This window comes from Budorcas taxicolor, chromosome 20 (assembly GCF_023091745.1).
Source record: "Budorcas taxicolor isolate Tak-1 chromosome 20, Takin1.1, whole genome shotgun sequence".
Lineage (NCBI taxonomy): Eukaryota > Metazoa > Chordata > Mammalia > Artiodactyla > Bovidae > Budorcas > Budorcas taxicolor.
Genome location: NC_068929.1, coordinates 6,902,996 through 6,919,605, shown reverse-complemented (window position 1 = coordinate 6,919,605; position 16,610 = coordinate 6,902,996). Strand labels below are relative to the sequence as shown.

The following is a 16,610-nucleotide window of genomic DNA, read 5'->3' as shown; positions in this document are numbered from 1 at the left end:
ATAGCGGGTTTCAAGTCAGTAATAAAATCCTTATCGCTCCCCTCCCCCAAGAATTTTGGTTCAGTTTTTGTCTTCTCTTAAACACAATGTACAAAAATAGAAATTCTTCCTTATTTTTCATGTAAAAATATTCCTCTGATTGCAGTTCTCCGTGAGTGTGAGTGTGGGCTGGGGCGGCCTGGGGGGGCACGGCGGGGCCCGCCTAGCCGGGGTGCGTGGGGCGGATCCGCCGGGACCGCTTGGTCACGGTGGTGTACTTGAAGGGCTTCTGCAGTTCGGCCTGTCCCTTGGGGTAGCGCTTCATGAAGTGCACATCCTGCTGGTTCTCGCGGGTCTTGGGGCCCTTCCGCGGCCGCCCCTTCTTGGTGAAGCCCACGTACCAGCCGGAGTACTTCGCTGACATCAGGGCTGTGTAGTTGTTCTCCAGGACCTTCTCAATGAACACACACTCTTTGCTGGTGCCATCAGGCTGCAGGAAGAGAGAGAAGGAGGAGGTGAGAGAGGAAGGACAGGTGCGAGGGGCAGAGCTGTGTAGAGACGTCAGGGGCAAGGGCCAAGGCTTGAGATGGCAAAGTGGAAAGGGCCTGACCCCAAGCTTCGGCCTCAGCAGTTTCACTCCCTGGATCCCTAGAGTGGACTTGACCTGGCGGCCCCTGCATCCTTCCCTGCTCACCAGTTAGGTACCAGCCTCCCATTACCATTCAGGGACCCCTTTCTTTTCCACTCCCATGATGGAGCCAGGGGCTTCCACCTCAGCTCTACTAGAACAAAAGATTCAGATATGACCAATCAAAATATTATTTCCTGTGATTGGTGCAGAGCACAGCACGTGGCCTGAGTTATCCAATCAGCAGTCCTCAAGATCCTGTTATAAATAATCCCCCCAAACATAGGCCAGTTTAAACTTGGAAATAGGTAAAGCTGAAGCAAAGGCAGCCTCTGTACCCCCATGAGAGGAAACGCTGCCTGACAACAAGGTCAGCTTGGAGGAAGAAAGCCAAGAGGAAGAGAATGAAAGAAACCAAGTCCTCCTCACATCTTTCAGTTTCTGGACCTACCCAGCTATATCTGAAGCTCAAGTTACCTCACTGTTAAGTGGGCCAATAATATCTCATTTCCTTTAAAACAGCTGAGACTGTGTTCTATCACATGCAACAGAAAGAAGTCCCAACTCATGTGCACTAAACTGGGGACCAAGTTAACTGCCTACTCAACTGCCATTCAACTCCACTGTTACAGAGTTAAACATAAATTACATTTAATGTGGTACATCTTAATGTTTGTTGTGAAGAGGGGGGGTGGAAGCCTCTAAAAATAAGGGCTTTGGCATGACCAAACTTCAAAGCCTATACCCATGGTTCTAAGATTTTAGGGTCCCAGGTGAACTCCCTGGGAGACTATGCCAGGCAAGGAGCACTAGATTCATAGTCAGACATTGAATCAACTCACACTTCCTTATGTGACCTCAGGCTAGTTAATTTCATTCTTTAAACTTTGGATTCCTTGCCTGGACCAAACACGGAAAATGACTCCTGCGTCACAGAGATGTTATGAGGAATGATGCTTATAAGTGAGCCAGGCACACAGTAGGAAGTTTTCACATTATTTCGGAAGAGCAGGTGGTTCCGAAGGTCTGACCTCCCTCCTTGGATCTGAACGAAAGGTGGTGGAAAGCGGGCTTTGAATCTCCTCCTTGAAAAAGCCGAATTGCTCGGTGTGGAAGAGTGGGAAACACACAAAGTTGGAAGGCCTGAATTAGCAGCACTCGAGTTTCCAACTAACATCTCCAAATTTAGGCCGGGCCCACTCCTCGTTACAGACGGGTGCCCAGCCAAGTTGGAAGCCCAGCGGTCTGGCTGTGTGTGGAGACTGAGGTGCAAGTTCCAGCCTTTTGTTTGAAGTGGAAAACGGGCTGGAGCTTCCAGGAACGTTCACCTTTGAGCGGAGGGCAAGCTTGGGCCCTGCAGACAAAGTGCTGAACTTTGCAGAAAGGGACAGGCAGGGTAAGAAAACATTCTCTGGAGGAGAGATCTTTCGAGGAGCCTGCAGAGTATACAGGGGGTGGGCCTGGGAGAAGCACACAGGACCCAGAGGCATTTTGGGTTGAGTGAGCAGAGAGGGCCTAATGTGAGGGAAGCTGGGGCATATGTGCAAGGGAGATAAAAAGGAGTGGGCTCTGGGCTCCCCATGGATAATTCTGGAAGCTGCCCATCCAACCTGAGTCCAGGTCCCTTGACTGGTTTTGATGGAACAGTCAGAGAAAACTGAATAAAGGCTATACCATGGCTGGTTCCCCATCTTAGAATATCTGCCTGGAAAACGGCCTTCAACCTTCAGGAGTCAGTTCAGTAACCACCTCCTCCAGGAAGCCTTCCCTGACTGCCATCTAGCTCCCTGAGTATTTCCTCCTCTTCCTTCAAGACTCCATTTGAGCAGTGTGTGTGTTCGTTGCTCAGTTGTGTCCAACTCTTTGCGACCCCATGGACTATAGCCCGCCAGGCTGCTCTGTTCATGGGATTTTCCAGGCAAGAATACTGGAGTGGGTTGCCATTCCTTTCTCCCATTTAGCAGTATGCTTTATTCAACTCACATACTCCATCTTCTGAATCCCCTCCACACCCACTCCTTCTCCTGCCTGCCCAACAGAGTAGTTCTGTATCTGCCTGCTCCTCATCAGCCCAGGAGCCTCAGGAGGTCAGGACTGCTTCTCGCTTGCTCTCATGGCTTCGGCATAGGTCTTAGCCCAAGACAGGGGCACCCGGAGAATTTGTGGTTAAATGGATGAGAGTTCTGCTGGGACACAGATGGTGAGGGTGACACATTAATTGGTCTTCCTCCAAAAGAAAATGGACTCTGCCTCCTGGATCCCTTACTAATGTCCCAGAGACAGTTGTGAGTTGTGAGAGGCCCCTCCTGGGGGATGTGCTGAGAACAGTGAGGGCCCAAGCCCTCAGCCTGCCCACCATGGTGTCCCTACTCATCCATTTACTCATTCATTCAGCATTTACTGATTGCCAACTAGAGCCCAGATATTTCCACATCCACTGTCTCATTTACTTCTCTTAACTTGCCAAGGGAGACTCTACCTGGTGGAAGAAAACAATTTAAAGACACAAAAATGGCTTTCCCAAGGTCACGGAGCTGTTAAGTGGCAAAGCCAGGATTTGAACCTGCACTTGCCACTGCAGCTCACTTCTCTGCTGTCTAATCCCAGACAGGCCCGTGGGGAGCAAGGGTATGGAGGAGTGGGTGCTGCCCATCGAAACACCTCGGGTCCCCCAGGACCACAGAGCTACCATACTCATGAAGCAGTGACTTGGAGGTTCAAGGGCCAGCACAGTGCCTAGCACATACGCTCTTGCCTGGGTTGAGGATCTGGGCTTCAGGCTGAGGTTCTGACACCCCAGAGGTCAGGAGCCCTTGGGAGGAGCCATAGAGCCTATAACGGTCACGAGCTCCCACCTGAACTCAGACTCAGTGGATAAGAAGCTCACGGTAGGCCGCCCTGGGGCCTGACCCTTGCCTTTCTCCTCACCACCTCTATGACCCTGCTTATGGCCTGCAGAGATTTTTAAAAAACACATGTGCATGGGCCTCACCCCCCAAAATGCTGACTCAATTGGTTCAGGCAAGGCAGATGACCAATATTTAGGGAGTAACGACAGCCCGTCCCAGAACCTTGATTTAGTAGAATTTGATCATCTCTGGAAATCTACCACCTCCAACCTCCTTCTTTCCAAACTGGAGTCCTATTCCTTCTGTTTGATCTGAAGACTGAATCCTGATGACATCACTTGGCCCCTAGATCCAGTCTTCCTTGAAATCAGAACTACCCCCTGGATGTTTTTAGTTACCTAGACAAAAAAAAAAGACTTTTGCTTAAAGGCATTTTGAATTAGGTTTCAGTCACATTCAACCAAAGCAGACTTCACAAACACACACTGGACAAGGGACCCCCTGCTCTGAATGGGTCTAGGGCCCTATGTTGCCAATGATCCACTGATCACACAGGAGGAGACAGATGAGAAAAATCCACCTGGGTTGAATCTCCAGAGATGGGAAACAACTGCTTAGCACACAGTGCTTGACATTTAACAACTCTTTTACGGAATGAAAGGAAGTACTATCTCCTGGGTCAGGTGGAGGTGGGGTCCAGAGAGGTGGCAAGGAGAAGGGGGCTGCTTCTCTCTCAGGGGCTTGGGAGAAGAGCTCTGGCATGTGATCAGTATGATGCGAGAGAGAAGCAAGGCCAAGGGTCTGGAGCATCGGCAGAGGCTCTCTTGGGGGTTCAGTGATGTGTCCGGCTGTGGCCAGATATGTAGATTGATACCCAGGGTCAAGGCCATCCAAGCAAGCTATCCTGTTGAGCCAAAGGAGCCAGAGCCTGAACTGAGGTCAGGAGTTCCCACAGGTGAAGAACCTGACTTTCAAGGGGAATGTAGCTCATGTTTAACAAGAAAGTGCCTATTCAGTGTCAGGATTATCTTCCCATTTTACAGGTGAGGACATTGAGGCTCAGTGAGGTCAGAGCACTGAAGATTCCCAGGTCTGACGTGGCTAACTCTGGCTGTAGGTTGAGTCAATTCTCAAAAGGTAAGCACCACATTTCTGTTTCTTTGGTATCCTTTGAGCAGGTATAAGAAGCATGATGGATGGATCCAGAATTGGCCCTCAGAGCCACTAGCCTGTGGGGAATGCAAGAAGGAAAACAGCCAGTGCCAACCCAGGTGAGCAGACTGCAGAGAGAGGGCTGTGCCAGTAGCCTGGGCTCCAGGGTGGGTGTGCTGACTGGGCGGTCAGGGAAGTCAGAGATCATGAAAGGGGGAGCTAAGACCCAGGGTGGATGGTGGAGGGAAAGGCTGTCCTGGCAGAGGGAGCCCTGTGCACACAGCCTGAAGGCCGCGTCCAAGGAGTGGAGGCTGGCAGCGCCGAGTGTCTGGGACACAGGAACACGAGGGCGGGCAGGCGCTCCCCAAGGAGGGCAGCCGTTCTCGGGTAGACGGTGAGGGCCTGAGGACTGGTTCTGGCTGAGCTGCGGGTGGAGAGGAGGGGCGAGCTTTAGAAAGCTCAGAGTGGGCAGAGGGGAAAGGCCTGGAGGTGGAGCCTGAGGTAGCGGAGGAACACTCTTCTGGAGAAGGTACCAGGGCAGAACCAGACACAGACCAGCCATCAGGAGTAACCCCAGGCCGGGGTCTGATCGGCTGCCGACCTGTGACAGAACTGCCCCCTAAGGACCCGGAGCTCCCAACTGCAGGACCCAGAGAGTGGGCGCTGGGCTGGGCAGGGGCCAAGAGGGGGACCTGCCCGGCCGAGTCGGGACAGGTGGAGGGGTGGCCAGCCCGGGAGCCTGGAGGGGAAACGGGGGTGGGGCGGGGACCCTGCTGCAAGGTGGAGGGGAGCGGAGCGCGGGGAGGCCTCGCCGCCAGCTGAACCGTCCCCAGTATTAATGACGGGAGAGAGGGCGAGGGGGCAGGAAATCGGAGCCGGCTCCTGTGGAAGCGGTGACTCAGCGGCCAGCCGGCGGGCGGGCGGCGGGGAGCGGCCCGAGGGGACGGGGCTGTTCTTTTGACCCCAGGACGGCCCTCCTGGGGTCAAGATGCCGGGAACCACGCAGACGGGGAGGGAGGGGCACGCGGGCACTGGGCACGGCGGGCTGCGGTGCGGCCCCTCCTTTAAACAGGAAAAAAAAGGGGGGTGAGGGGAGAAAGGCGAGCCCACAACTGCAAGCAGGCTGGGCCTGGGAGGCGGCCCAGGCGGGCAGGAGAACAAAGCGCCCGACGCGGGGCTGGCCGCGCCGCCGCAGGGAACGCACAGCCAGGCCAGGGCACCCGGCGCCCGGCCCGCCCGCCGCCCCTGCCCCGGACCCCTCGCTGGCCGGCCGGCCGCGGACGGACGCGGTGAGTGAGTCCGCGGAAAGTGAATCACTAATTAAAACCACTCCTAGGCATCCCGGGGTGCGCTACGGAGTACTATTCTGTTGCTCTTTGAGAAGCTCCAGCTGGAATCCTTGCCTTCTAAACTGGGCTTTGAAGCCCGCCAAGCTCTAGCCCGTGACCTGGGAAGAGCGCCCGAGCACGGCCAAGCCTCAGGTTTTTCATCTATGAAATGGGAATGGTGGAAGTCTGTTCTTCCCCGACCCACCTTATGGGATTATTTTGAAGCATTTTTTGTTTAGTGCCTGGCAGAAAGTAGGTGCTCAATTAACAGAGGCTATTGGTACCCTTGTTATTAACAAATAATCAGAGACACTCTCCTGGCTCAGGTCTCTGGCCTGTCATCCTCTCCCCAAGATATGGAGAGGAGGGGGGAAGAGGGATAAGAACTGGGGCATTCGGGGAGTCAAAGCCATAGCTTAAACAGAAACTGAAGTCATGCTTCCTTCCCCCCACCCTAACAAGCTGTAATAAATGCAGGTCGTCACAGAGGGCCTTGCCTCAAGGAGAAGCCGTCCTCTTTGGAATCTGGGTCTACCCTCTACCCTCCACTCCAACTGGCCAGCAGAAGCCACCCCCTCATTATACAAGTTGGACAGGGGGTGAGTAGGGTCCCTGCAGAGAGAAGGGAACATGGAGCATGAATCCACTATAGAGCTACTGCCTGTAACACCTCCCACAGGAGCATCCAAAGGAAGCAAGTGTGTGAACTTCACAAACAAGGACACCCAGGCCAAAAGGGGCAGCAGCATCAAAATGCAGCATCAGTGGAGGCTCAGAATCCCTGGCACGTGGGTCCACCCCACCCATATCCTACCCCTGCCCTAATTTGTTACATGCCTGTTGCAAAGTAATAAAACCTTCCTGAAATGCTAGAATCACAAGGCCGAAGAGGCTGCTGGGTTCCAGAGGTGTGGCTGTGGGGAGTCATAAACCCCCTGTGATTGTTAAAACTACGCTGCAGCCCCAGGCCCTGGCCCACTGGTTCCCTGCTGCCAGACGTCAGGTACTTTCAGACTGGGAGCCTCAGACCCCCTGGAGGTTCTCCCACTGCCAAGCAAGCCAGAGTTCCACGTCCACTAGGAGAGATTGGGGCCCCACGTACTCCCCAAAGTCACAGCCACAGTATGGCAGGCTGCAGGTGAGGGGACAGAGAAGTGGGGGTGATGAAGAGATCTCACAATGGGAGTCTCTCTCTCACACACACACACACACACACACACACATTCACAGGACCTCTTTCCCATTTAGGGCTGATGGGGCCCAGGAGGCACTGCTCCAGCCCCCCTGGGCTGCTGAGGGACCCACCCAAGTCCCAGACCACCACTTACCTTCCCCACAAGCTTGCCTTTCCGGTTCATACACAGGTAGAACTCCGTCTCCTTGCCCTTGATCCGGACTTGACTACCGAAGGTATCTGTCTCCACTAGGAGCTGGGCTTCGAAAGGCAGAAGGAGAACAAGACACATTTTTTTACCAGGGGCAGTGGCTGGCCTGAAGACTCAGCAACATGATCCCTGACCCTGACCTTGCCCTTGGACCTCCCACTGCCCCCAGAATCAAGTATGGGGGGGTGCTTCCGACAGTCTCTCCAGAGCATGTGCCCCTCAGGCAGGGAGAAAAGCTCTCTGACACCTGTTCCCAACTCCCGGACTCTCTGGACTCCACTGGGGACCCAGATCACTTCTGGTGACTACAGACCAGAGTGACTTCTCCTGCCCTCCTCACCCACCTTCCCCTGCCCCTCAATTCCCTTCCCCAAAGCAGGACACACAACCACACAAAGAGCCCAGAAGAAGCAGCAGTCTCTGGACAGAGGGGTCAGACTTTCAGATGCCTATGAGCTCACACAGGCATGCACAATGTGCACACACACACACACAATAAATGCACATGCGTCTTGCCTTGTGGAATGCTAAGTTACTTCCTCCAAAATTTCGGTCAGAAGCCCCTTCCTCCAAGGCAAACATCTGGGTGTCCCCTTCCTGATGGGGATATGAGAGAGGGAGTGCCCCAGCCGCTTGAAATGGGGAAATGTCTGGAAACGGTAATTCAAGGCCCCGGGGAAAGGAGGCTATCAATATAAAATTTCACTTTCCTCAATCAAGGCCATCAAGACTTGGGGACTTCCCTAGCGGTTCAGTGGTTAACACTCCATGCTTCCAATGCAGGGGGCCATGGGTTTAATTCCTGGTTGGGAAACTAAGATCCCACATGTCACATGCCACACAGTGTGGACAGAAAAATAAAAAGGCCACCAAGGCTAAAGGATAACTAACTCTCAGGAGCCCAGAAGTCCCAATCAGAACCCAGTACCCTCTGGTCAGGAATGGGAGACCTCATGTTAAACCCCCATACTCCACAAAAACATGGGGTGTCCAGATGATCCTGGATGGGGTAGCCAGAGCTGATCCCCCAAGGCCTGACTGAACAGGAACATCTAGTGGCCGGAGGGTGACTCTCTCTTGATTAGGCATACTGTAAGACACCCCCCCACCCCGCCCCCGCCCCATCCCTGCCCCGTCCCTTGGCCACTTCACATTTTCTCCCCAGTAGGATGCTGTGTGACTTTGGCAGGTCACATGCCCTCTCTGAATTTGAATCCCAGTGCCTGGATTTCCCCACCACCTCCATCCCCCTTCTTTGCCTCTGACCCCCCATTCTCACCCTCCCTCCCCTGACCCTTTGCTTCCCAACACCTGCCCCTCCCTCACCCACAAAATTTTAATTTCAGTGACAAGGGACTTGCTTCTCCATAACAAAATCATAGTTCTAAATACAGCATCCTTGGAGCCACAAACAGTGTACCTCAGTGCCCCTAAAATACAAGAGGTATGATTTTAATAAAAAAATTTTAAAATATATACCCTGGTGCCCTGCTGTGAAAATTAAAACCATCTGGAACTCAGGATTTCCAATAATTAATCTAGCCCTCCTTTGACACCACTACTAATTAAAATGCGATACCCACCTTTCCAAGGAAAAAAAGAAGAATTTACATAAAATTTAAAGATCTAACAAGAATTTAGTAATTCTAGGAACAAAGGTGGGGGCACATTCTTCTCTCTACCTTCCCCCATCCCTAGTAAACACTGAGTTGAGAATATTAGTGAACACTGAGATAGGGGGTTATAAGCCCTTCATGCTCCCTGCTTCCCTAAATCCAAACTCCCTGTAACTCTCTTGTTGGCTTAGTCCCTGAGAACCAAGGGTCAAACATCACAGCACTTCTGAGACTTGCTTTCAGCATCTCCTCACAAACTCAGGCCCCACATGAGATGAGGGTTGTTAGGGGTCAGGAGAGTCCCCAACCTACAGGAGCTTCTGACAAAGGCAGCATGTGTAAGGGGAAAGGTGAGAGCTTTGAAATGCACATGTATGGATATGACTCCCTAGCTCCACTTGCCAGTATATGACCCTGGGCCTCAGTTTCTTCATCTGTAAAATGGGGGTGATCATCCCTCATCTGTTAACAGCCAATGTGAGGGTCATATAAAATGATGCTGTTCTCAGAGGCTGGGTAGGAGAAACTCAGTAACTGTTCCTTAAGTTTCCCGATAACTGCAAAATAAACCCATTTACAAAAAAAAAAAAAAGTAGTGGAAAAGAAATCTGGTATGTATAAAAGGGCAGAGGGGAAGCAAAACTTGCTTCCCCAAGGCAAGCCTTCTGTCCTGAACTTTCTCAGCATCCTCCAGGGTCTCGGGTACTCCACACTGTGAGTGCATCAGAAAATGCCTTAGGCGGGGATTTACAGAGCCTTGCCATCCTGGAGGGGTAACCTGGAGTAAGCCACACACCCTATCTGAGCCCCTAGTTTCCTTACCTATGCAATGGGATTGGGGCCTGACTGTTCTGATTGTCTCTGGGATTGGAAAGGGGTAGGGATGGGAAATCATAAAAAGCGGGTGAGGCCACAGGCCTGAGGCCAGGCAGCCCCAAGCACGTCTGAGAGGAAGACAACTCTGTCTGTCCTCTCCCAGCACCAGCCTGGGCCCGTCTTCAGAACAGCTCCTACTGCACACCGGATCCGACTCCCCTGTGAGCCTGCCAAAGTCACACATCCCCGGGAGGTTAGGTACCTTCATCCCCCTTTTACAGTGTAGGAAACTGAGGTTCAGAGAAGCAACCCTTCCCAGGTTAGGGGTGTGGGGGCAGGCTGACATCCAGTCTGGCTGGCTCTCTTCCTGTTGGGGCCTGGGTCCCAGAGGAGGGCCCCCAGCTCCAGGGAGACTTGGCTCAAAACACAGCCCCCGCCTCTCATTAGCCACAGCCCGTCTGAGGAAGCCCTGGGCTGTGCCTGAGCCGTCCAGAGGCCTGGGGCTGAGGCTGGGTGGCACCCCACCCCCACCAGCCCAGCAGCCCCCACCCCAGCAAGGGGACAGTCTGCACCAGCCGCTGCGCCCTGGGGAGCCAGAAGTCTGTTCTTCCCCAACCGCAGCAAGCCACGGAGTGACCTAGACTCTACTCAGCACATGACATAATGAGGAGGGAGCCGGGCCAAGATTATGTAAAGTCTTTGGGGAGTAATAGCAGCAGCAGTTCTCAGAAAAAGAGAAAGAGAGACTCCACCCACCCAGACCAGGTTTGCCCCAGAGCCTGCCTGGTCCTCAGCATCACGCTTCCCCGTCTCATGACCCAAGACCTAAGCCCCCAAGACACACCTCTCAGGAGCCAGAAACCTCATCTCCACTCGGTTTGATTCTCAGGTCTGTCCCAGGCCAGGCAGGAGGCATCAATGATATCATCTTGCCGCTCACCACCCTGGCATCCCCTCCTCCACTCTCTGCAACGCTTGCCCCCAGCAGTCTCTCCTCTACAGATCACCCAGGGGATCCTTACAAAATGTACCATGAACTGTGCCTCTCCCCTGCTAAAGTCCCCTATGGACCTCCATGCGCGCATGCTCAGTTGCTCTTTGCAGCCCCAGGGACTGCAGCCCACCAGGCTCCTCTCTCCATGGGATTTTCCAGGCAAGAATACTAGAGTGGATTGCCATTTCCTCCTCCAGGGGATTCTCCCGACTCAGGGGTCAAACCTGTGTCTCTTGCACTGCCAGGCGGACTCTTCACCACCGTGCCACCTCGCTAACAATCCAGACTCTTCAAGGGGACTGCCGTCCGCCCCCATCTCCCACCCTCACTCACAGCCCTCCAGCCACACAAGCCTCCTTGCTTTTCCTGCTCTGACTCACCCAGCGCACTCCCGCCTCAGGGCCTTCACACTCTTCCTCCGCCTGGCGATCGCTTTGCCCAGAGTTTCCCACAGCAGCTCCGCACCTCCTAGACGGACATCTCAACTCAGATGTCACCTCCTCAGAGAGGAGTCCATGGGCTCACAAAAAGCCAGACGTGACTGAGCGACTAACGCTATTCATACTTACCTCGTCAAGCCCTTTATATACTTACTAAAGTTTACTTATTGGTCATTTACCGTAAGCCAAGTGTGGGCTAGGTGCTGGAAACCACAGTGGTGGATGAGACAGGTAAGGGCCTGCCCTCATGGAGCTTACCTTCTGGTGGACAGAGACAGACCCAGAAAAGGTAGCAAATAAGAGGAGACCTCTTGGAGGAGCGCTCGGAGGAGAATGGAGCAGGGGATGGCAGGAGCTGGACTGGGAGGGTGGCGACATCTCAGGTCCCGTGCAGTGCAGGCAGATTCTTTACCATCTGGGCCCCAGAGAAGCCCCAAGTATGCATAACGCCATTTAAAAGTTAAAGCAAACAAGATTCAGGGAGGTGAAGGGACTTGCTCAAGGGCATACAGCTGGTAAAAGCAGAGTAGAAGTTCAAATTCAATGTCTGATCCCACGATCAATGCCTCTGGCAACTCTGCTCCCCACCAGCGTCACTCCTGCCCCTCACTAGAACTCTGAGCTCCCCCACTCACCCACCCCCAGCCTCAGAGTTACTATCAGATATTCTGACGAAGGGAGAACGTCCTGTCCCTCTCTGGGCCAGGATTAGATGATTTCCTTTCAGTACTGCTCCTCTGGGTAGCATCAGTAACGTACATTTATTTGGAGCCTGTCATATCTTGGTCACCGTTCTACACACATTATACACATTACCTATACACATTATCTCAATCCTTATGACAATCCCAGGAGATTAGAATGATTTTTTTTTTATTACCCCATTTTACAGGTGAGAAAATGGAGCCCCAAGGTCACACAATGGTGGAGTTAAAACCCAGGCAGGCTAACCTAGAAGTCTGGGTCTTAGCCTGTCTCCCCCTTAGGTCAAACTTTTCCTCCATGCCAGTCCCTTTCCTGGGGAAGTTAGTGAATGAACAAGGAAGGTCTCTGCCTTTGACTTCACCTTCTTGGGGCAGAAGTCTGTGGGTCAAGATGCCCAAAGAGCCAAAAGTTAGGGCCCATCCCTCCCCAGCTCCATTTCCAAATGACCTCGAGGCAGGGAAGGGTACCAGCAGTCACCCTGAGGAAGACAGCTTCTAGCTGATTCTGGGAGATGGCCCATAGGAGCACCCAAGTCTGGGTTCAAACCACAGCCAGAGAGGCAGCAAATGGCTTCTGACCTCATTCTGACCAGGAGAGGCTGTATGCACCAGGAGCCGAGCGAGTGAGGGATCTCTCCCGCAGGGCAGGGCACAGAGCCAGTCTCGGCTCAGAGCAGGAGCCCAGCACCTGCCCATACAGGCCAGGAGCTTGAAGAGCCCAATCCCTTCTCCAGCATCCAGACAGGAAAGCAGAAAAGGAAAAAGAGAAAGTGGAGGAAACTGGAGAGAAAGCCCTTTCGATTAAAAAAATAATAATAATAAGCTGTCTCTTTCTCCCAGTTTTGTTGAAATGCATGGAGTAACAATGATGGTTTTAAAAAGCTTATACTTATTTGAGCATTTACCATCCATCAGGCGCTGTGCTTAGAGTCTGCATATGGAAAGTCTCATTAGATCCTCTCAACAACCTTATGAGGTAGGAACTATCACGCCCATTTTACTGATGAAGAAACTGAGGCTCTGAGCAGCGCTCCAGAGGTTACTTGCCAAAGTCACTCAGTAGGACCAGGATTTGAACACACACAGAGTAACTCCAGAGCTAGTCTGACTCAGGCAGAGCAGGACAGACACCAGGCAGCCTGGCGATGGCAGAGATGAGAAGTGACTTTGGTGGGTGGATGGATTGACTGATTCCAGTGGGATTTCCCAGCTGGGCTTCCCTGCAGCCGATCCAGGACCTCTCTTGGAAGCCTTTTGGTTGGAAGGGTTGGCAACAGCAGGGAAAGACAGCAGAGATCCAGAGAGACATACACAGAGGGGCACAGGAGACCCAGAAAAATGGGACTGGAGAAAACCGAGCAGGAGACTTGGTTTCCTTCCCCCCTCTCCCACAAGTTTCAGAGTCAAACCTCCAAGGCCCGAGAAAGCAAGCAGGGAGCCGGGAGCCGAAGAGAGGCTGGGCAGAGCAGCGCCCCCGGGCCTGCACAGGGTGACCCGCCGCCGGCTGGCTGCTGCAGTGCCAGGGCAGGTGCCGCGGGCCCCTGTCCAGGAATCACCCTCCAGCGAGGAAACATCCTTGCCACAGAAGGCGCTGGGAGGTCACACTGAACCAGTACCCCCTTCCTCCCCTCTGAACCAGATCGAGGGGAAGGGGAAGAAGCGGGGCGAGAGGAAGGATTCCTCTCTGGAGAGGTTTCAGCATCGCTATTCACACACACACACACACACACACACACACACACACACACACACGTTACGGCTTTTCTCCAAAGGTGCCCGTGGCTCCCCTTCTCGTGAAGTCACCCAAGGAGGCTCACAGGCCATGTGGGTTTGCCAGAAAGGAAGAGGGAGAGAATCAATAGGATCGATCAGGAGCTATATTTAATCCTAGCTGCAGCTTTCATGTGACCGGTTGAGCTGCAGAGTCACCAAGGTGTGGGTGGCCACTCCTCACTGAGGACAGAAGTCGTGGGACACAAGCTCAGAGGGCAGGGGTATTAGACGGATATATTAATGCTCCTTCCAGCTGGGAACATCTCTCGGAAAAGCTGGCTCTGTTGCTCGGGGTATCCCGGCTGCAAGATGCAGGCTGGCTGGAAGGGAGGACAGGACGGGAGAATGGAGGGAGCACCGATTCCCCAAGTACCTACTCTGTGCCGGGCGCTTGCCCCAGAGGAGTGGTCTCATCCACACTCCTGGATGCTCACGGGTCACCCATGCACTCACAGGCTCAAACATGTATTGCACACTGGTTTGCAGCTGGCTGTGTGCAAGGTGGATGCTTCCCAGGTGGCTCTGTGGTAAAGAATCCGCCTGCAATGCGGGAGACGTGGCTTCCATTCCTGGGTCAGGAAGGTCCCCTGGAGAAGGAAACGGCAACCCACTCCAGTATTCTTGCCTGGAGAATCCCATGGACAGAGGAGCCTGGCGGGCTACAGTCCACGGGGTTGCAAAGAATCTGACAAAATGGAGCGACTAACAGCTTCATTGTGCAAGGGGATACAGTGGGGACAGTAGACAGAAGCCGCCTGGCCTCAGAGTGTGCACTGGAGCAGTCGACACGGAGAGCGGATAACTGCACACGCAGCAGTAAGTGCTGGGGAGAGAAACACACGCACGCGAGGACACAGACAGGAATCCTCCGATAAGGCGGCGACCGAATGAATGAAGTGAGGGAGCAAACGCCACGGGGACATCTGGAAGAAGGGCAGCCCCAGGCGGAGGGCCCAGCAAAGGCCCTGAACTGCAGACACTCGTGGCACAAGCGAGGGGCAGCAGGAAGCTGGGGCTGGAGCGGAGCCAGCAAGGACTGGGGTGATGGGGCCTGTGGTCAGGGAGGAGCCAGGTCAGGCCTTCCTGCTGAGGGTGTGGATTTCATCCTAAACGACATGACCACCTTTGACTGAGTGACCGAGGCTCACGTTTTGGAAGTAAGGAGAATGGACTATGAGGTGTCAGACTCAGAGAGAAGGGGGTCCTGCTGCCTTGCCCACACCAGCCAGCCCAAAGGACCTGGCTCCTCGCTCAAGCCCAGCCCTGTAGCAGGCACCAGGAGGAGGGTAACAGGGACCAGAGGGCCCCCGCCCACTTCCATCACCCACTCAGAAAAAGCCCTGCAAGACCCCACATGCTCTCCCAGGTGAGTCACGCATGTCAGCCCCTAACTGGGCTCTGTGCTGTCCTGTAATTATTTCAGTCACTCATCCAGGAACCTTTGAAGGGGGCCTGGTTTCTGCCAGGCCACGTAGTAGACACGGGGACAGGAAGAAAGGTCACTGCTTTCAAGGAGCTCACATTCTTGGAGGGGAGTAGGGGAACTCAGGAAGGCTGCCCAGTGGGGCAAAGCCCATGCTGAGCAGGCTGACTCCCCGTGACCCTGGGCAGCGGTGACGCAGCTGGCACCACTGGTCCATGCCAAGCTGGAGCCAGTCCACGGCATACTAGCTCCGTGCCCTGTCCTCCGCCACCCTGCAATGCAGGGAGGGCACCGGAAGGGCCCAAGGGACATAGAGAGCAAGAGGCCCAGACTCTTAGAGTCAGCCCCTAGGAAGGAGCAGGGGCTTTGGCCCTGCGAGCTCATTGAAGGCTAAGACCAGGTAGTCTCACTCACGGCTGTACTGCCCCCCGAGGGAGGGAGCGACCCAGGTGTGAACCGAGAGACCAGACCGCACCCAACAGAAGGGTCCAAATACGCTTCCGCCCCTGGCCTGAGACGGCCAGCAGTGCGTTGCCAGCCCCCGGGGCTGCTTGGAACCGCGCTGCAGGGCCCTCTTCTATCTGCAGCAGACGTGCCAGGGCCCACTGACGGGAGAGAGGCAGCACCCCTTCTGGAAGCTCCACGAACCAGTTCCCCGGAGGCGAGCCTTCACCCCAGCCCGCAACAGCATCCCCCTGCCCCCGTACAACAGCGCTGAGTATTCTGGCTTAAATAATCATAACATCTTTGAGCAGAAGATACCCTTTTGTTTCAACGACCCCATTTTACAAAAGAATAAATGGGCTCAGAAAGGCTAACTCCCACCTAAGGCCTCCAGCTCCTAAGTACTGGCGCTGAGATTCCAGTTCCCTCCAATGCCAGAGTCCCCATGCTCACCCTCTCAGAAGACCACCTCCCTGGCTTTCACAGGGCCTCCAGAGGCCTTCTCAGGGCTGCTCTGGGTACTGTCCGTCCTGGGGTCTGGCCTCCTGCAAAGCCTACAGCTGATTCGTGGTGATATATGGCAGATACCAACACACTGTTGTAAAGCAATGAACCTCCAATTAAAAACAAATTTTAAAAAAGAAAACTTGGGCGTTTGGGGTGTTTTGTCTTAATCAGGTGGAAAAGCCGCCTTTATCAAATGAAAGTAGACAACCACAAGCCTTATAAAACCAGAGTGGCTCCTACACCACCATAACCAATGCTGGAGCTCCTAACCCTTCCCTGCAGGCTGGCTCAGCTGACCCTGGGTCTCCTCTGTTGTCTCAGGTCCCACCACCCAGCAGTCCTGCTTCCTGCAGCTAGTGTGCCTTGATGCCTCCACATTCCAGCTTAAGGGCATCGACCTCGGAGGCAGCGGGGCCTTCTCATCTTTGCTTGGCCGGTGAAGGAACTCAGCCCACAGCCAGCCAGACATGCTTGCCCCGGGCACTGGAGGCTGCTCAGTGACAGAGCTGCCACTAGAACCCAGGTGTCCTGTCTCCTGACTACTGGCCAGACCGAGGGGACCAGGACCAAAG

The 16,610-nt window shown here is 54.0% G+C and overlaps 1 protein-coding gene across 1 annotated transcript in view; it reads right to left on the bottom strand.

The window, feature by feature from the left end:
- Positions 1-202: 202 nt before the first annotated feature.
- Positions 203-16,610, bottom strand: part of FGF18 (fibroblast growth factor 18) — a 34,743-nt gene continuing 18,335 nt past the window's right edge. Inside the window, exons 4-5 of the mRNA XM_052659360.1 lie at positions 7,265-7,371; positions 203-469 (exon numbers count right to left, since the gene is read on the bottom strand). Coding sequence (XP_052515320.1) covers positions 203-469; positions 7,265-7,371 — 374 coding nt within the window. The remainder of the gene's footprint in view (positions 470-7,264; positions 7,372-16,610) is intronic.